We start from the raw sequence: 22597 nt of genomic DNA, 5'->3' as shown, positions 1-22597 counted from the left end.
AGGATCGTAATACATGACACTTGTCGACGTGCCGATCCCGAGTACTTCATAGGCACTTTTCCGGTCGACGCGTGTGTGGGAGTTGCTCTAGCAACCTCGAGTCGCTCAGTGTCAACACGTCGAATTTTCGCCGCTGTTTCGGTGACGCATGTACCTTAATGAGCGCGGTTTTTATTTATCGAAATCTAGAAATCGAGTCAAATATCGAACACTGCGTCAACAAACACGAATGTTCACATGCTTTTTCATTGAAAAAGTATTTGCAAATATGGACACTCACACACGATGGCACACACAATCAAATACACATACAAAATCATGCATGTACACTATAAGCTTATGTAAGCATGTTTATATGTGTTTATATGTACCTGATCAACATCGTTTTGAAGCCAGGAAAATACGACTATTTTGCTTTTAAGTCCCAGAACTGTCATCCTGGTAATCAACTCTTGAACTATGATCCTTTACTATTTAATATACATATCTTTCTTGTAAAACAGCATTATAGTGTTATTTTTATCATTTTACAATAGTCATCCTTGTAGTTCCTCTCGTTACGATGTATTTTTCTACCCATTTACTTTTATACATACAGTCATACATACATACAGTCATACATACATACATACATACAGTCATACACACATACATACACACATACATACATACGTACGTACGTACGTACGTACGTACGTACGTACATACATACATACATACATACATACATACATACATACATACATACATACATACATACATACATACATACATACATACATACATACATACATACATACATACATACATACATACATACATACATTTGTTATAGTCGTAACTCGCCGGTCTTGGGAGTATACTCACTGCTGAGAGGTACTTCGAGATCTTTGACAGAGTAGAGACTCACAGAGTTGTTGGATATCAATGATGGTGGTTTATTACTGAAGTGTAAAGTTTACACATCAGAATGCCCAGCTATCTCTCTCTGGGTGATGATCGCTTTTTAAAAAGAAATCATAACATCCTAATTAGATTAAATAAGTTAATCCTCCAATCACTAATCAACTAGTATTTCTTGATTGGCTACAATAATTAAAATATTCTTCCCTTCAAGAAATACATTATTAAACTTTCTCTGCTGGGACATTGATCATATAAAATTTTACATGATCTGCACAGGTGACATCATCGTTATACAACATTTCCCTTATGTAATCGTCCCAGGGTGCTGTCTTGAATTTAGATATTGATTATAAGAATTCACTTTACTGCTTTGACACTAGATGTCACTAATACAAGTTTCTATCTTTATCCTTGATACTTGGGTATCAATAACGTAAATACATTAAATGTCCCTAACAACGGAGTTTTAACCAAGATGTGTGAAAATTTGTAACGATCATTAACCCTTACACAGACTTGAAAAGTTCAGCCATTTCGTTCACTGACCTTTGTACAGATCCCAAAATTACAAAAACAATATCAATAAGCAGAAGAAAATTTAGTCTGTAACACATACATACATACATACATACATACATACATACATACATACATACATACATACATACATACATACATACATACATACATACATACATACATACATACATACATACATACATACATACATAGTCATACATACATACATACATACATACATACATACATACATACATAGTCATACAAAGATACATAGATACATACATGCATATATATATATATATATATATATATATATATATATATATATATATATATATATATATATATATATATATATATATACATATATACATACACTTTTGAGAACAGACAGTACAATTTTAGTTATAGAATCTTCCAGTCATCTGTGTTTCCATCGCAAAACAACAGATCACTAATTCCCATGGAAGTCGCCCTTCCATTTCAATCTAACCCTTCGGCTTTCTTCCATCGCATCAGAACAGTCACAGAGGGAGAGAGTTTGCTAATATACAAAATAGACTCGACCCTTGAAAAACAGAGGGGCAGGCACCGCAGGCAATTGAATGTGTTTGGCAATTTTGTTGGCAGGATTCACCCTTGAAAAATACGAGAGCGCTGAGTTAATATCATGCTTCCTGTTGAAACAAAATAAATTAGGCACCAATTTTTGTACTGAACGAAGGACGAATGTTTGCTAATCAGTCGGAAGGAAAGCCGATCTTTGATCGTATGTATGAACTACACTACAAAATTGTTACCGACGTGCGTTTCTCGGAATTGTTATCAAACAGAAGACGTAAAAGACACCTTCTCGAATCACGGTGAAATCGAAAATTAATTTCTCGAAAAATAGACATCATTACTTTGGGTGCAAAAGATCAAACCTGAATCTCAAGGGTTCGTTGGACACGAAAGGCGATCGCTTCAATCTTAGCAGTGTGAGATACCCTATACACGTGTACAACAAATTGCATTTTAGTGTATCGAAAAAATGGTAAAACAACAGTAAACAGTGGATGGCAGTTGATTCCTCTATTACCGCCTAGCTGATAATTGCTCCTGACACTGTAATATGATACAGTCTTTTCTCATAAAATGTAATTGAAAACATCAATTTTAGTGCTGTACCACATAGATTTTACTGTTATTCTTATCAGTTTTTCGATACACTGAAATGCAATTGGTTGTATTTCCCAGTTCCAATGGTACGTGATGACACGTACGGGTATAGTGGTGGCGTTGTAGGCGTATATCCAAAGTTTACACCAGCATGTGTTGAAGCCTTTTAGAGGCAAAACAAACACCGGCCCAGTTGTGTCCACTCTCTCGTATGCTTCATCATTACCTACTGTACTCTGTGTGTTAGGGATTTGAAGCATTTGCGCAGCAGTATATTTCGGCTCAACTTTATTTCACCGAAAGATCGACTAGCTCCTGACCAACAGTAACCTGTACAGCGCTTTATACATATAGAACTCGTCCCGTGTGCAACGGGTTCCAGAATTGCAACCCCCAACAACCAAATAAACATTCAGCTCACTCAGCAACACGTTTTTTATTCAAAGTAAAACTTCTTAGATCATGCATATCTAACGTAATTTAAAGAGGATAGAAACTTACAGTACGTTGCAAATTCTAGCGTTTCGGTGTGTGTAACTATTGGTTGGTTAAACTCCCTCCATCGCTAAATGTGCAATGCGAGCATGCATAGTAACAAGAATTGTGTTGCAATGATGACCTGATATTCAAGATGGCGCCGTTTCGAATGACGTTTGGGCTAACAGTAATGGAATATTTGAATTTTATTCTGTGATCATACGAATTCGACAACGAAAGATAAACTAAAAGAGAGCGCGATTGTTTGAGTAGGCACAGGAAGTGGATGATCTTCAGGCTAATACATAATAGGACCAGACAATCCGTCTGACCGTTTACCGTATCATCTCGCCGAAAAAGCAACATCCGGGTACGTAACCCGTAGCCATGGTTTACCACTAGCCGCAGAAAAGAATTAACCTGCGACCGTTCCAGTGTTTAAATGAAAACGCCCACCTTGCCTTTCAGTATATTTTGCCCTACGCATACAGATTTCTCCTACAAAAGTTACACCGATAACCGCATAATTTTTAGAGCAAAATTGCTGACTTGAAATTTGACTACATTATCTCAAAGGTGTTGCATGAATTGTCGCCGCTTATTGTTGAGAAGGCGTTTGTAAGTCCCACTGGCGATATTGATGCTAAGCCGGCTTCAAAATGTAACCATCCTCATATGAATAAAACAGGAAGAGAAGAGGGGATGACACTGGGAGGTCATGATTCGGTCAATCACAGATCTAGATGTTGTTATTCAATGAGAGCTGAAAATGAAGTCATTGTAACCTTCATGCCGACGCAAAACCTTTCGCGCTCTCATCATTGAACTTACCTTTTTTTTTTCTCTGACTCTGCATACACGACGCTGGAGGCCTTCCGCTACCGGCCTCGAGCGTGTGCGACATATAAGCGGCTTGTTACGTCTTATTCACACACCTACAAAGTAATTTTGGAGGAGCAAAATCGATTTTCGAGTGTCGGGATTTATTTTCATTCCGAAGTCAAAGTCGTTTCTGAGATGCGCTGTTCGTCAGACTAGGGTCAGCATATCCCAATTTTTTTAGGGAAAGGGTGCGCATAGGGAAACAATCCTCATTTTCAACCCATTTGTTCGCTTTAACATGTGAATGGCTTTAGCGCTTGCCCCTAGAAACTTTGCGGCGCTATTACAGTCTCTATTGTGTTATACTGCTTGATGACGCTCAATTTTCTTCTCAGTTGTCGTTGTGTTAACATTGTTCCAATGAGTCGAAACTACGCCCACCTTCGTGTACTGTCAGCATTTACCTGCACAGGCAGATCGTAGCAGATTTCTATATAAGCACAGTATAAAATGTGCGTGGATTGAGCAGCTCAAAGGGAACACCCATGAACGAACTTCTTAATGGAAAATGTGGTTGACTACTCTTTTTTAGATCGTGTAAAATCCCGATTCTTATTTTTTGCGTCGTCATACGATGAGCATTAAATGAAGAAGTGGTGCTGAGAAATACCAATCTTTTAAATGCCAAACAACATTTCGGACAAAACAGCTTCTCTGCGAGCGCTTCCAACTTCCTGCACGAGGGGCGTAATGAATTTCGTTTCTGTCCCTGTATGTAAGGTCGTACGTTCAACTCTCCATTTTATCAATGGCGCCTTGCTCTAATCCATTAATTCTTGGGTGGTTGACCGTCTTTCTATCAATGATAAAACACATCTTGACAGCAAAATGTATCCGCAAGCGGAATCGGATGTAAAACTTGTAAACACATCGTATTAAATGTAAACTTACTTTTAATGGCAAATTCATACTGAAAAATATTTAATTTAGTGTCAATCTCAATTTCCTCCTCTCTCTCTCTCTCTCTCTCTCTCTCTCTCTCTCTCTCTCTCTCTCTCTCTCTCTCTCATTTATTCACTTTTAAATATTAATTTCCATAATCTCAAAAACCATGCCTTCGCCATGTAACAGTATCCAGCAAAAACTCTCAAAGTCTTGCCGAGCTCATAGAAAACTTTCTGTTTCTCATTCCTATTGGAATTTTGGGCAGTAAAGAAATTCCACGGAGGAAGCTACAAACGTATCGTTTCCCTGCGTGAAAGGATAGTTTTGTTTGGAAGATATACAGAGTCCCCCTAACCGTCAAAATTGAACTAACGACAAGGAGGTTGTCGGCACAATCGAACGTAGAGCACAGGAAACTAAACCCTCTCTGGTGTAGTCATTGAACACCGACTTTGAAGATACGGCCGTGAGGATTTTCATTTGCAGCGGTGTGAACAGGACTATCCACTCAAAAGATATGTCATGTGATAGGTGCATAGCCGGTATCAGCTCTATAGGGTAGGCAGTAACAGAAGGTACAGCACATAAGAAATAACAATATATTACTGTAATAATATACTGCCACAGTGCATTTGATTCGTGTGTTTAGGTGCATGTGTCATCATTTCTCTATCTGCCGCGTACCTAATTCACTCATAGAATCGACATGGTACCTGTAATGTATTCAAAAATTACATCAACGCTATGCTCATTTCAAACATTTCAACTGAATGTCACATCGAGGCGATGTATGTAAATAGGTCAGTATCTACCGTTCATATCGCAGCTTTCTGGTTAATTGTCCAATTCCTGTTACAAGCGGGGGGAAACGAGAACCGAGATCATTTCTCAGTACCAAACAAAAATATCTCATGCGCTTTGATATGTATTCGCGATAGGTGACAGATAACATGTAATTCAGAGTGACTGACGGCAATTATCGATGCAATAATCTTGCGGTCACCGCGGAAGACGTACGTGATCACCCGTTCTACTGTCACGGTGTGTGCCGATTCGTGCGTTGCCAGGAAGGTGTTCCACGGGCTTCGTGAAAGTAACTGAAAAAAAATCAAGTAATTTAATCATCGCACCGCCGCTCATTTTCCTTTCACAGTTGCCCTCGCTTCGCATAGCTGGAACTTTCTTCGGCGTAGCACTTTTACTAAGGGTGATAGTTGTCTTTAATACGCTGTTCACGTAATCATTGCGAGTTAGGTACGAACTGCCGACAGTTGTTTCCTGAAAATTGAGACGAGACGCAGGACGTAAGACGCATTTTGTAACGTAGAGTGTGTCCGGGAAGCGTTTTCGCAATGTACAGCGTATGGTGTTACAGCTGTCACAGCATAACATGTGACAATGACCACGAACCTATGCACTGCACACAATGTTGTTCATGGCAAACCACTAACAATACATTATTTACATTGGCAAAACTAAACTCGGTTTAAAAACGAGATATAGCAGTTCTAAAAGTAAGAAAGTTGCAAGCTACGGCCGTAGGCAGTGCCCAGTGCGACAAGAAGCGAATATCGCAGTGCACCGCAAACAGTGTATCATAACGTGGCAAAATTCATTTTGGAAAACAAACTGCGATGAAAACTATGCAGGTTTGATACTCTTTTATGCGCGGTTCAATTGTATCCAATCAGTAAAGACGAATATGATGATTCCGTTTATGGTAGTATGCGCTTCGAAATTGAAAGTCTTAAACTTTTGCTCAAACTTTCGGTAACGGAACTTTTTAAACCGTTCGCTCTCGAAATAAAGAATCCAGACCAAGGGTCGCTGTGCAAAATGTGGTGGTAGAGAAACAAATTACCAAATAGTAACTTAAACTTGAGATTCAAATTGGCCTCCAGTCCATTGTTAACTCTATGGGCAAAATAAATTGTCTAGTTTAATTTCACAAATGTAAGCCGTCAAAAAAATTGTTTACTCCATGAGATTTACAATGAACCCCAACAAGTGGTAGAATGAAAAGGTCTTGTACCAGTTTCAGAGTCCTAATACCATTCCAAGAAGCGCATTCTACCCTTTTTTGCGAACCCTGGTTGTTGGACCAACAGAACGATGAGTAAAATTTGTAGAACAATATTCATCGAATAATTACACCACAGACATACTCAAACCCTTCAATTTACATAATCATGAAGGAGAGCATATCAAACTGCCTAAAGCAATTGTCCGTGACTTTACAAATGTTACTCTTCGTAAATGCCACGCCAGGCAAGCTTTCGAGTCTTCGAAAAATTCTATTGCGAATAGAAGTTATTCCAACCATTCTGGTAAATCCGATGATTGGTACGCCATTAACGTGTGTACAACCCAATCCTTTGAAGGCCGACTATCCATCAACACTAAATGTATTACCTTGACCGTCTTTCATTGGAAGACAACATAAGGCGGAAGAAGTCTTCAGAATACATATTTTCCAAATCACAGCCAATTGCTATAAATAATGTCATGGCTACATGATGGATATGTTAAATGATGGGAAATAGGCAAAGACAAATTACTGTTATCTTTTTATGCCTAATTCCAAATGTCAGTACCATGTTAAGTGACGAGAAAGAGGCAATCACTTACTACTGTTATTCTCTTAAACTAACAACTATATTTTTACGTGCATGTAATTTTTCCACCCTTACAATAGATACTGCATCGATGTATCGGCTAATCTGAGAAATGGTACTCATAGACTCCCTGGCTTATTCAAGATTTTCGAAGCCGTATGGGGATTGATAAAGGGGTTATAACCTAACAGAGTTTTTGTCCCAGCCATGTTTATCTTAATGGCTTGTGTCTCCCGACAGTTTCTTATATTGACGTTACCAATTCAACAAGAATACCGCTACGCGTCTGCTGCACGTAATACCTTGAAAGAGAGTCGAGGGGTGACGCATTTGTCGATGTTCGTGCATTATACGAGTGTGCTTTACACAAGACCCCTGTTAAGCTTGTCCTTGCGAGATGACTTCCTTGTTATTCCATTTGCGATTCCATTCTTCAATGTCGGTATAGGGAGCATTTTTTTCTCCATTATTTACGAATGTCTCCTCTGCATTCTTTCTGCTGAACTCGTTTCTAGGATAGCATTTGTGTGAGCGTCGAAGCATTATTTAATGTACCACTGCGCCAATGAACCATGGGCACTAAACTGAGTGCCCATTGACCACTATCACAGTAACGCCTCCGGGCGGTACCATCTCTTCAAGTTGCCATTGTAGCGGCAGACGGTCGGTATAAATTGGCCATTTACTCTCAGACAACTGACACATAGTGAAATAGCGCTTTCATCGCTCCGTTGACTTGTCCACCACGCTAAGTTCAAATTTGCACGATTAACTTCAGTCGGCAAATCTCTCAGTCATTGAATTTTTGACGCTTGAAGATTACCCAACTGTGTGAGTTTCTTTGCCATCTCTCATATTGTGAGAGATTACAAAGAAACTCAAATAGTTGTGCAACTATGGCAAAGATCCGGGACAGTGGTAAGGGTCGGATTATCATGAAATGATATTCCACTAAACAGCGATTTTAGGACCTCGGGATATAGGTAACATGAGCTTCTCAAACAGGGAGATTTAAACTTTTGCTCAAACTTTCCTCAAGGAAAAGTGAAGTCGTTCTTATTTCACCATCAAATATAAAAAAAAATCAGGGGTCGTCGGATAAATTGTTGCATGGAAGGAACAAGTTATCCACTCGATAATTCAAAATCCAAATGGCCGCGTTTACTGGTGTTAAGTCAATGGGGAAAAATTAATAAAAAAAAATAGATTTTCACAAAAAAAGCCGATGAAAATTATACTAACCAGCAAATGAAGGACAACGATTCAAAATGAAGAATGGTATTAAGTCAAGAAGTTCAAAAGTTAATGTTTGTGGTTACTTGATGTGCATAAGTGATAGATAAGAAAAAAACAATAGGTTAGGTTAGTTGGTGCACAAACGTGAGTTTGCAACGAGAATAGTTGGAAATCGAAAGGATTTTTCTGAAAATTGCATTCATCTGTTAAAATGCATAATAGACTAAAATATAAACAAAAGGTTTCATAGAACTCATTTGTAGCGATCAAAACACTGTTTTGCGATAATTTGAGATAGTAATTAAAAATTACAACAATGTTACCAGATAGAATACACAGTATTAGTGGAAGGATGATATGTATTAGAATGACTGATAACTATTCCATGATAAAATCTAATGGGAAGATTAGAACGCATTTGTGTCGACGGTGAGGGGAAGTAGCCGATATAATACTAAGGTTTAGGTGTATTCCATCAAGCAAGTAGCTATATGAAAAGACGACGTTCCTCACGATTTCTACTACTATTCTTGTCAATAAATTCTTCTTGTGTGTACTTCCTTTTGTCAAACGTTCGACACTTTGACAAAATATCCCCGAGTACCGATTCGTATCTAGTCGGCGAACACTTTTGCCGAATCTTCGCTTCAGTGCTCCTTAGAGCATCCGGTAGTCGGTGTCTTTTACCCCACAGGTATGTCCTTGTTCCTTTTCGAGTGCACGAAATCCTACACAGTTTTCTGGGGCCGAAAATACAAATTTAGAGCGTGACGTAGTGCTATCATTTCGGCGTAGGAAACAAGTGATTTTCGGCTTTGAGATTGTGTCCGCGTATTTCTTCGAAGACCCTAGGCGGTGTCTTTTGAAATGATATATGTAATAAATTCACAAATGACTGTGTTGAAATTGGTTGAAATGTTGGATAAAAATTCATTTATTAAGTACAAACAGACTGAACCCTGGGTAATGCTCATTTGGGGTAATAGTGTATGCAAAGTTTTAGCAAATGATTTGGGGGAATTAGCACTAAAACGATATTAACATGCAGAATACACAGCACAAGTTGAATAAGCAAATGCATTTACGACACGTTAAATAACGACCGAGCAACAATAAATGTTGATAAGGAAAATTGGATCAAATAGCATCGTATGGTCATATGATACAAACCAGATGATCAAAGACGAGATTCTGCCCAGAATGCAGATGTAAACTTGGTGTGGACAGGATCAAATCTTAGCAAGCAATTTCATCCTTAATCGTTTGCAGCTTGAAAATATCAACCAGAGCACAAAAATATGGAACTGGTGTTTGTGCATATGTAAGGTTTTATCTGTAACTGAATTTTTTCATTTATTATGGATAGACAGGTGTAAGTCGACACTTGATACAATGGCGCATATCAATATAGCCCCTTCACGACGGATAATTCAAGGAGGCTGTATGATGGACGCATCTATATTCAATACACCAACCTTTTTAATTACTAAGCGATATTCCTGTGCCAGTTCTAAGCTTGGGCAATTACCTGGATCAAAATATGTCACTTTGAAGCTCACGTAACACACAGCATGACAGCAATGACTGATACGCCAGGCTGAACTATTTTGTAATAGGATGAACTTAATGTCAAACGGAGGTGATGTTATCTTTGAACGCACAGTGTGACAAGATTTAAAAGGATGTTAAACATGTGTACAAAGAGATGTTTACCCACAAGGAAATGTTTTTTTAAATTTATTTTCAACATTATTTCCCTAGCTCTTGATAACCGGGGTGAATTATCGTTTCAAAAAGCAGAATGATACAGAGTGCGAGTTCTTACAACCTGTCGGTGTCTAGTACTTGAACTATAAAGTTTGAAGTTGTACGTGTAAGGTTTCGCAGTTATTCGTGTCTATTGCCTTAACTACAACTTTCGACAGGTATCTTTGACTTTTGCCCTGGGAATACTCCCTGCGCAGCTGAATATTCCTGCATGTCTCTGCAAGCTGGTAATCAGCGTCCTCTTTAAAGTTACCATCGTCTGAAATATGGCTAAATAGCGCAATAATAACATGTCCTTTCGATTATATAAATAGAGGGCGTTATCTTTCATATCGATTGCCCTTTAGCATTTTGTTGGAATAATGTTTGATGAGAGCTAGCATTACTATAATCAGAGATCACACAAGATATATATATATATATATATATATATATATATATATATATATATATATATATATATATATATATCAAACATCATAAAACACGATTGGAACTAATGTGGGGTAATTGGATGTTGAAGGGATGTCGGTTTAATCTGAAGATGTAAACTCATCTGCTTTTCTTTTTAAGATTTACACTTGTTTTTATGAGTAATTTGTGATATCGCAACATTCTGCTACAGGGCACCTAACACTTTTGAGAAATTTGAAAATATAATTCAATTATCCCAAATTAGTTCCAATCTTGTTATAAGTAGACTGTGACGACAAGTCTCCCATTAAATAATCGGACTAAAGGGTGAATTCAGTCAATCAAGGAGCAATGTGAACAGACTCCCTTCATGTTTCTCAATTATTCTCCAACCAATAAAGTCCTCGTCGTTGTTTCCCACGTTCCAAATCTTCAACACTTTGACAGACACGTCCTTGGATGACTAGACTATTCCTGCCTAAGTAGCCACTTCCGCAGAGACTTTCTGTTGAATGCTCCTCAGAGAGTCTGAGAATTGTTGTCCCTTAACCATTAACGCGTGTCACTGGTCCATATCTGTCATCACCGATTTAATTGTCTTTTCAGGGACTGGACGTAAATTAGCAGGGGGGGAGGGCCGGGGGGATTTCGTAAGAGAGTGGCCAAAAATTTATGACCCTCCCCCAAAGCAAGGCTGAAAAATTTATGACCCTCCCCCAAAGCAAGGCTGAAAAATTTGTGACCCTCCCCCAGTTTCAAAAAAATAGAATATTACAAATTGATCGAATCTTCAACGTTCAAAAATTGAGGTGGGGATTTACAACACAGGGCAATATAGATGGATACATGCAAGGGATGTCTGCAAATTTTTTATTTGCTTCTGCTTGTGACAAGAACAAGTCTAGATATGGATGTCAGCCTTACCAAAGAATACTTTCAATGACATGGTGTCAGTCACATTTGACCAGCATGGGTAAAACTAATCTTGTAGACAAAATCTGGATAATTCTATGCTACAGATTTTTCAGTACTTTCAATAAAAGGGAAACCCCTGATTTCTCTGCCTACACAATATGCATTGCAATTGTTATGATAATGGTTTAATATACTGTTTAACTCTTACACTGTTTAAACTTAGTAAACCAATCATCAGATAAAGGAGTACTGTCACTGGTATTCTTGTTTCCAGTGTGGTATGGGTGGATCGTTTTGGAGAACACCATAGGATAAACTCTATGATCAAAGTAATTCATTGTTTGATTTTCTGCACAAGTTTGATGAAATGCTCAATTTTCCACTTTGTCAACACACTTGTAAATGTGGAACAAACCACAAAAAACAGTTCAAGACTTCACTGGACACAAAAAATGACACCACTGCTCAAGTGTCATCAAGCTAGGCTGACAAACTGAATTAATACTGAGCATATCATGCTTAAATACAGCAGCTAATACTGACAAATTCTGAAATCTTATGAATTTATGTAACTCTGACCTGCTAAGTAAACAACAAAACCAACATCTTGTCCATACACCATTGTTTCAAATTACAGTGACTGACAGGCAAAACTAACAAAACAGCAAACATGGAATTTAGCCATTTTCATTGGCCATTTTCTGCATAATTTTGGTCATTTTAATTTCCGTTGAATATATGCTTTTCTGCTGCTCAATGAAATGGGCTCAATTGCAATCTCTGGTTGTCACAGCTCAACTCATATGCATGCATGGATATAACATGTGGTCACTTAATAATTTAATTTAAGGTTTTGTACCAAAAATTGTCACAGTAAATTTCACATGTTAATGTGCCTTATAAAAAGTGAGAATTGAATTGCAATAACCAGAGAGTGAGCATATTTCAGTGAGAATAATCTATCAAAAGAAATTTTAAATGGCAAAATAATGTCAAAAAATGAGCAATTTTGTCCCTTTAACTTGGTACATATCTAGTACAGATTCTTTTAATTCAAGTGTCAAGCAGCATGACCATTGCACTGTTGAAGTATTAAAATGGAGGCAATGAATATTTTTATAATAGGTGCATTGACAAGATAGTACTGTAAAATGTTGACAAAAATAGCTTTGTCCAAAGTATCATAATATTAGCCATTTCTGAACAGGGATGTAAGATTACACCACCATGTGAACTCACAAATATTTCCAATATGAAAGTGCAGTCCTCTGCTGAGTGCCGAATCATGTAGGCCGGTATGTTGTACACCATGGAGGCAGACACCAAGCATAGCATTATGTGAAAAAAGTTAAAATCTTGGTACTAGATGACCACTAAACAAGATTGGCAGTCCGCTTGTTTCAAAGCTATTTAAAAACTTTCTTCTGGGCCTATTTCACCTCATACTTGACCCTCTGCACTTGACCTGCAAGCTTGGTACATACATTGTATTCTGGAAAATGACAGTAACTTCAACGTCATTTTAAGTCAGAGATTCGTCATGTAAGTCATTAATTTCACTTAATTATTTCTGTCCGTTCTTCCTGACTGTCAAAATTGATTGAGGTCTAAGTATTGAAAGTACTTAATTTAATGATGATTTTCACCAATATGTTTCACTTACAACTTGACTAAATTGTCACTACTTCCAATTGTGAATGTGAACATCATTCTAAAAATATTTAAATACCTTCAACGCATACAAGTTTGTTTACAAGTTTGCGCTTTACCAAGAAGTTCTCTGGACGTACACTGTACATTTAGCCTATCATTTTCAGGAAATAAAGGTCTGTATGTTTAAATGATTGACTTATTGGCTTATGAAAAATATATGAAGGATCAGAAGGATGTTGGTATTGCAATTCACAAGTCTCGGTGTTGTTTTCCAAAGCAGGAGCTACCAAGCTCTGCACGGCAGAGCTGTGTGTTACGGGCGTTATACGGCCTCCTACCACAGGCCGTACAACGCTTGTAACACACAGCCCTGCCATGCAAAGCTAGGAGCTACCACACTCTTTTGGTAGTACCTTGGTATTATATAATGCTTTATGTAGCTGCAGTTCCGAAACTGAAGGGTTTGCCTTTTTCGAGTTTAAGCTTTTAAATTTTAGGGTTTGATCAAGTTGACGTCCTACCTAAACAGCAGTCCAAATATTGAGGTACTAGGTACAACGGCAATATTGCCCTACGCTAGGAGGATATGTGTAACACCGTCGCTACGCAAAGACTATATACTTACCCAAAGACCTCTCTCTACTGGGTGCAGAGGCCTTCGCGTTGCGACTGTGGTTGCACCTGTGTGATGAGTATGCCGTTGTTGGAGGCAATCAAAGCAGCCAATAGCTGAATACTCTTACCATTCTCGTAGGGCTTAGACTGCTACACCAAGTCAATGACATATATCATGTCAAGTGGGCAGTAAATATGTACCCTTTCACTTTGGCTTTGAACTGCAGATGTGGAATGTTATGATTCAACAGACTGTCCAATAATTCCAATAATGAATGCCAAAATTGGCTCATAATGGAATAGAGCACACTTATACTCCATTAAGGGTGATTGTGATAAATAATGCTCTTCAAATGTTTTCTTTTATATTATTGAACATTCATGTGCCTGCCATTTTTTCTTAGGAATTATAATTTAACATTTGTCAAAATATCAGTGAAATTCATAATTTTGGAATGTATTACATTGACAATTGAGGGAATACTGGAAACACAATGTGACACTGATCTCCACAACAATGATATATGGTCATATTCAATGTATTGAGCAGTTCAATCTCTACATGGGGAGGAAATATGGGAAAGTACAATGTATGTTTTAAATGTGTTCCTGGTACAGATATAGAACTACATGTGTGCATGACCCCAATTCACTGAATTTTATAATATTCCTGATAGACCTGTGTAGTCAGACAACTGAATTACCTGTACATGTGCTCATTGCACTCATATCAAATCCAGTTTTACAAAATGTACTATGTGTTCCAGTAGACAATGAGAAGTTTTAGTCATGTTGCCCTGTTTGTGGGGAAAGGTCAACAGAAATGCTATGCCTATTCAAGCAATAATTTAAGCAAACAATTCAAAGCCAGGTGTTTTTAACATTGACAATACTTTGTCAATTTTTTGTGCCTCGTTTCTTTGCATTTTAAACATATCACAGAAAGCAGCCTAGATAATAGAGGATAGATTTATCCTGATTTGACACAGAAGTGGCAAACACTATTTCATGGCCAATCAAGTCTTCATATTCTGAAATGACATTGGGATTTCACCATATTTAATCAAGTTCAATCTGAATACGTGATCAACATGGCTTATTGACTGTATAAATTACCCAAATTAAATTTCAACAAATATCACATATCCTGCCATCACAACACAAATGAACATTATCCATTCCAAAGATAGTACCCACGTGGTAAAGCCAATATAAACTTGAAAATGCCACAAGTACCCATACCAATCAGATGACTGTACCTAAATATTTAATTATACTAAAATCACTTTTCTAGAATCAAAATTATTAATTATCACACCAAAGCTTGCTCTCAATTTGAAACAATAGTATCTCTAAAAACTAAAATTTATGTACCAATAAAGTGACTGATGCAGGGTGGAGCTTGGCCTTAAACTTTAAAGGGAAGTGGCTTATGAAAGAGAGGAAACTTTTGTTGATCAACAAAAAGTGGAATGAGAAATAATATTGTCAAATAATTATAGGTTCAAGATTGACTACATCAGTGGAACAGTGTAAGATATTGTGGTAATATCCAGCAGTGGTTTTGTTAAAGGGACATTAGCTGTAACTGTTGACTAATTTTTCACTACTCTGTTTCAATGTATCAACTACAGAATTTTACAATAATCTGATCATCATGACAAATGCCCGGTGTCTTGCTTGCCAACGCAGCCTGTATATGTGAAATGACCATTGTTATTGTTGATAAATGTATTCTAGTCCGGACCTGAATACAAAATTTAAACAATAACAATGCAGATTGTACGCATATAAGGTATATTTATGAGATAAATATTAGGAATTTCTCCATGGTTCAGGGATTCACACCAGAAACTGCAGATGATACACAGAAACAAACAAAATAAAAAAATGACCAAAGTTACAGCTAATAGATCTTTAAGGGTGGTACCTAGGTAAATGTTACCAGGGTTCCCCAGTCACTTTACCAGGGTTACCCTTGGTATATCAGCGCAGTCATACTAGCGGACAACAAAAATTTTACCAGGGTTCCCAATGTTCCCCAATCTTAGCAAAAACACTGTCCAGTGTTTATTAATAAAACACACTACATGTACACTAGGCAGCCAGAGTGCCACAGGTTAGCTGAGGAATTAGATTGGATTTGCTATAAACTTAATGGCGATAAGAATAGCAACAAGAGAGACAATCCTATTTAAGATAATGGTGGGGAAGAGATACATAGAGAGTTGGGAATGAGCACTTAATAGAAAGTAAGAGACAATGTGCGAGTGATGTCATGTGAGCATAATTGTCTATACAAACAATTTGCTTTCTACTTTTAGTGCACCGACAACAAGCTCAAAAATTTGTGACCCTCCCCCTTAGAGGAGCTCAAAAAATTGTGACCCTCCCCCAAACAGAGGCTCAAAAATTTGTGACCCTCCCCCAAATCCCCCCGGCCCTCCCCCCCCTGCTAATTTACGTCCAGTCCCTCAGAGGTAGAAAAAAATAAGAAGCTGGTTTACCACCTCGGAATAGCTCCTTTTCAGCTTTTCGAATATTCTAAGCGATTGCTTGTATTTTGCACTGCTATGCATGTTATGTATATCTCGTTTCCTTTGTCGTAAACATACCGGTAGTCTATATGTAAGTGAAAACCAAAGCTTAAAGGGATCTCGATCGTGCACTGCGACAATTTCTTCTATCGTCGAGTATTAAAATCACTCCTCGCGACGCCAATTTGCCTCGTTTTCCACAGTCGTGTTCCTAACCGATAGTTTGAATTCATGAATAAAAAATCGTCCCGAGAACGCTTTCAGCAATTTATTTGCAGTAATGAGCGCGGAAAGGCTCAGAACCCTATAATTACACATACCGATCAAATAGACAAACAATTCCTCTCTTTTGGCGATATTGCGTCAGAATTTCAACATATATACTAATCGTACGAACGCTTTACGAAATTTTCCGGGGGACATATTTTCGTAGGAAAGTATTACGATTTTCAACCGTGTTCGTACATAAACATTTTCATTAGTATGTTTGTATGTGCGAGTCTTCGTCAAGCCTACAGATACTTGGAAAATAATGTGAATTTCATTCAAAATTTCATGCTTTCCCAGAAGTAAATTAAGCGAGACCGCAAAGCCTGTCAGGAAATCTGTCGACTACCGAGCATGAGTAAAATGACTCGAATCAGCACCAACCAAAAGTCGTGCACCAGATTTGGGTACAACCTAAACGCAACATCGTCTGCTCGTCAGAGCCATCGAAATGTGAATAACGTGAAAGAGTGTAGTCTCGAAGGCAAACACCACACGGTTCGAGGACGATATTTTGAAAATATTTCATCACGATTAAATTAACCAATATTTATAATTTAATTCTGCTGGAGCAACTCCCACAAAAAATGATTTATATTTTTTGTCACGTTACAGCCTTAATTATGGGCGCCTTTTTCGTCTGCTGGTTGCCTTTTTTCGTCATGTACCTGGTGATGCCCTTCTGTGACTCCTGCACCATTCATCCCATGTTAGAGGGAGCCATCGTTTGGCTGGGTTACTGCAATAGCACGCTGAATCCCGTCATTTATATCTGCTGCAAACCACAGTTTAGAGAAACGTTCAAGAAGATACTGTGTTGCTACTTCATCGGGTAAGGCTAAGAGTTTTCTTATTTTGGTGTAAGGGAAGTGACTGTTGCTTTGACTTTATACTTTTTCGACTAAAATGAAATGAACATTCCATATTGACGCTGCTCGCTTTTATATAAGAATATGTTTAAGGCCATTTAGTGCTTTGCATATATATATAATATATATATATATATATATATATATATATATATATATATATATATATATATATATATATATATATATATAATACTGAAAACGTGATATCATAGAAATAACGGGCGACGCGCTGACCATTAAATTTTATTTGTGGGCAAGGGCGAGAGGAAAGCCAAAAATTAATGGGCGAGGCTTGCCGAGCCCGTTAATTTGGCTTTCCTCGAGCCCGCGCTCACAAATAAACGTTAATGGTCAGAGCGGAGTCTGTTATTTCCATTATATAATCAGCGAACCCAAGAAAACCGTCAAAATTTCCGAGAATTTCAGGAGCGAACGACAACTGGGCCCCAGTAACTGAGCAATACGCGACGCACTGTCACGCGCGCTGTAAAAAATTGGCAAATCCAAAGATGTTTTCAGAAAAAAATATCTCAACTTGACCTACAAGTGCTCCATTTTATTTTGTGATTGATTATGATTTATGCTTGAGCTGTAAAGTTACAATAATTTGAGTTATTAATTTTATTATTCATATTCAGGGGCATGTAAACGAACCATTACTGTGTATCTGTGGTCAGTCACATGGTTCAGCTCGACCAATCAAAATGCGACGGGCAGGGCATGGTAATATAATGAAATATGACAGGTTCCCCAGTGTTGTGTAGCGTGGAAAGTTACAGTAGAATTTTAATTAAAAAACACACAAGTCCTACATGGGTCATTTTTTCAAGCCCCAAAAATTTGCTGTGCAGAGACACTCTGATGTAGTTGTGTGTTTTTCAATTAAGTTTCTACTATATATATAATATATACATATATATATATTATATGTATGTTTGTATGTATATATACACATTGTATGTATACATTGTAAGTACATACATACATACATACATACATACATACATACATACATACATACATACATACATACATACATACATACATACATACATACATACATACATACATACATACATACATACATACATACATACATAAATAAACACATACATACATACATACATACATACATACATACATACATACATACATACATCTCTCTCTCTCTCTCTCTCTCTCTCTCTCTCTCTCTCTCTCTCTCTCTCTCTCTCTCTCTCTCTCTCTCTCACGTACACATTCAAAGGTCCTTAAAGAGAGAAAATGCGTTTTTGATCGTTGTTGCATTCTGTATTTCGTAACGCTTGCCATGTGATGAGGTCAGTCAATCGTTCAGGTATCTAACGCGAAATACATCAAGTTAATGACAATCGTTCACATTTTTATCAAGTTCTCATTTACCAATTTTCTCTGTGCCTTTTACACTGAGTAACATAAAGCCCTGAACTAAATGAGTTCAAAGGCAGTATTAATAGCTGTCAGGTTTGCCGTGAAAGTCACATTTGTGCTGAACAAATGCGAGCGCTGTCGCTAATGGTGTCATTATCGAAGCGAATGACATTTGCGACGTTTAATTTACAAACACGGCAATTACTTGCGATGTGAATATTCGACGGAAAATGTCGTTCGTTTGTGACTGTACAATACAAAGCTCCGGGTCTAATGAAGATGTCAATTGAGTAAAAATAACTCGCACCGATGTGTCATTACGTTACCTTGAAATTTTGATTTCGCACAGCGTGCTCCGCATTAGTGCATCTCAGAACGGTTTGCAGCGCATATCACGAATCTCGCGTTTGAGCGACACAGGGCACCGAGTCCACACATCATATACGCTCGGAGTGGAGCGGTCAATAACCTTGCTAAAGTTCATTTTCACTGCGAATGTCCCCGTATTTCACGCCGAGTCTTGGAATGATGCGAATAGATGATTTTTAATGGAAAACATTATCGCAACAAAAGAGTCGGTGAACCAGTGGTGCAACCACCAACAGTCAAGGAAATTAACTTGATATCTCTTGGTAAAGTTTAAGGGAAAAGGGTCATTTTAAAATCTAAGACCCAATGGTATTATCTGTTTTGTTTTCACCATTTTCTCGGACGAAGTTGAAAGATCAGAAGATGATTACAGAACAGCGGAGCATAGGAGCCTAGGACGCCGGCATACTTCTTTCATACAAAGGTCGCTCGCTGCACATTCCACTGACATTCTCGTGTTCAACCATTCAGTCAGTTTCTTTGGTAATTTAATATAGTTTGTTAAAAATTTCTATGATGATGTGTCCCTGGTGCCTCGCCTTTTGCCTTTCATGTTGCAGAATACACCATGGCTCGAGCGATATCCGGTTCTCGTTGGAAAATCATGACGACATCCAACCATGAGTTGCCAGCATCGTATGTCAGCGGCACATTGGCGGAGGGCGCGAAGGGCTTTCTCTTGCGTCATACGCGTTCATCTTGAACTGACAGATTTTAGTAATCTTAGAAATAATTCATGAGGATTTCGGTTTCTTTTGCGTAATTAGATTTACCTCTTTTAAAGTATCTGAGTATGTTTTCTTAAATGTTGCAGGAGCAGATGTGGCACTGAGGACAAAAAGCGAAAGTTGCGAGGGACGGTCGTGGCGAGAAGCCACACCAGCAACAACAGCCGACAGCGTTTCGGCCCTCTAGCGATAAACAGACAACGACATAGCACGCCGCAGAGTATTTCCCGTCCCAGGGTGACGTTCTCGCAGACCCAGTCGACCACAGAGAAATCGCAGAAGGCGGTGTCGTCGAACAGCGACGAGATCAACCAGATAACCCGGATGGGCGTCCCAAGAGCCACGGCCGAGAAGGACGAAGGGTGCCTTACAGGAAACCACGTAGACGGGAACTCCGGTTTCCACTCCGATAGCGGGGATAATGACTCTCCAATACATTCGCCGTTTCCTCGTCAGGCGGCGCGTGGCAGTGGTGCAGCCCGCCAGAAAGAACTGGACGTCGTCGTTTCCGAACTGCAAAAACTAGAGAGAGACTACTACATGATTATGTCCGTTTTCGACAGCGAAAGTTTGGATAGAACTGATCTTGAGGACCCGGATGTATCAAGCCATCTTCATTCTGACGTATTCGGCGACGTGAAAGATCGCGACTTGGAGCTACTGCTTGCAAATTCTCAGTCAACTGATGTGTAACGTTCATCTCACTTTGCTGCTCATATTTTAACCTCTTTTTTCCATCTCAAAAATACAGTCTGCACTGAATTTTACTATGATCATAGCTTAGTATGGTAAACGTTTCTCATAAGAGTGTCTTTTTTGTAAAATTGTTTTCACTTCAATAAATAAGAGATATTCAAAGATGTTGTTACGTTGACTGTCGCAGTGTTATTGAACTCTCATGGGGTACAAAGGCATCTATTTTCATCACGTCATTACTGGTTAAAGGTGAAGAAGTGATTTACTTCCAGGCGCAGTCATCGTTTTCATCGACTTTTCACCGGCGTCAAACTCTATGATAACAATCTACATACAGACGCGATGGTACTCGTTCTGGCAAAATCAGCATCAAAATTTATAGCTCGATCATTGTCACAGTAGCAAGCATGTATATGTATCTCAAACAATTCAACAGTTTAGATAAAACCAGTGAGATATTTTATGTAAAACATTTCTACTTTAAGGTAGGATGCGCCTCAAAAGTCAAAGACTTAAACTTTACCCAGGGAATCTTACAGCCATGCTCTCTCAAAATCAAGAATAAAAATCGGGGGTCACCTTGCAAATTTTGGTACTAGAGAAACAAATAACCAAAGATTTACCGACATTTTAAATTCAAAATGGCCGCCATCCCTGTGTTAGTCACTCTATGATGGAGAAAAGTAAAAGTTTTGAATTTCGAAAAACTAAGCCGGTGAAAATCGGGGATCTTGGTACACATTTGGCGCGAAAGAAAATAATTACTAAGAATTTACCAAAAATACTTGAAATTCTAAATGGCTGCTATCCTCGTAATTAAATCTATGAGATAAAAATTAAATATTCGATTTACGAATAAACTAGACGGTGAAATTTTCATTTTTTTATCGAATCTTCAAAGTGAGTCTACAGAAGCAGCATATTACAAAAGTATTGTGAAATTTTAGAGTCCGAATACATTCCCCGGGGCGCATTATATCTTTAAGGTAGAACGCGCCTCGGGGACAGAAATTCGGGCTTTCAAATTTTATCAATTCTTTTCTGACCTACCACTTGTGGGGGCTCATTTTTAAGCTCTTGATATGAGAAAAGTTTTTACTGTCATAGTTTTTCGAAAATCGAAAATTTTATATTTTCCCCATACATAGAGTTAACACAGGGATGGCGGACATTTTGAATTTCAAAGCTCGGGAAATCTTAGGTAATTTTTCTCTCTAGTACCAAAGTTTAAGGTTGACCCCTGATTTTTATTCTTGCTCTAATAAGAGAATGGTCGAAAGGTTAATTGTAGGAAGTTTGAGCAGAAGTTTAAGTCTTTCACTTTCCAGGCGCGAACTACCTTAATCGATCAATGGAAATGGTAGAACAAAACATTTTGCTTAAGAAAAGTTTGCTTAATGCCACGGTTTATAAGACTTGTCGCATCAGCTTATCACAAAACAACGTTCAGAACATTAAACTGAACAGCATTCTCATGGGACTTTGCGAACGATATATCGGAACACTATGACCTACTCGCACATATGTAGGTTAACTCAATATGACAGGTCCCCGTAACATACTCAAGTGGTTTACGCGCACAAAGTTCTTTTTGACTGAACAAAATCTCTGTGAAACATGTTTATTTTAGTAGACTTTTAGCCCTAAATTCTATGAAGCATAAGTTGATTTCTAGCAAATTGAAACAACAA

The 22597-nt window shown here is 38.1% G+C and overlaps 1 protein-coding gene across 2 annotated transcripts in view; it reads left to right on the top strand.

The window, feature by feature from the left end:
- LOC139146133 (probable G-protein coupled receptor No18) overlaps positions 1–21083 on the top strand; it is a 55745-nt gene extending 34662 nt beyond the window's left edge. For both annotated transcript variants that reach the window (XM_070717562.1, XM_070717561.1), the window contains 2 exons: positions 17468–17684; positions 20297–21083. In XM_070717562.1, coding sequence (XP_070573663.1) covers positions 17468–17684; positions 20297–20903 — 824 coding nt within the window. In that variant the 3' untranslated portion in view covers positions 20904–21083. The remainder of the gene's footprint in view (positions 1–17467; positions 17685–20296) is intronic.
- The last annotated feature ends 1514 nt before the right edge of the window (positions 21084–22597 follow it).

Source organism: Ptychodera flava, chromosome 12, assembly GCF_041260155.1.
Source record: "Ptychodera flava strain L36383 chromosome 12, AS_Pfla_20210202, whole genome shotgun sequence".
Taxonomy (NCBI): Eukaryota; Metazoa; Hemichordata; class Enteropneusta; family Ptychoderidae; genus Ptychodera; species Ptychodera flava.
This window is presented reverse-complemented; position numbering and strand designations above follow the sequence as displayed.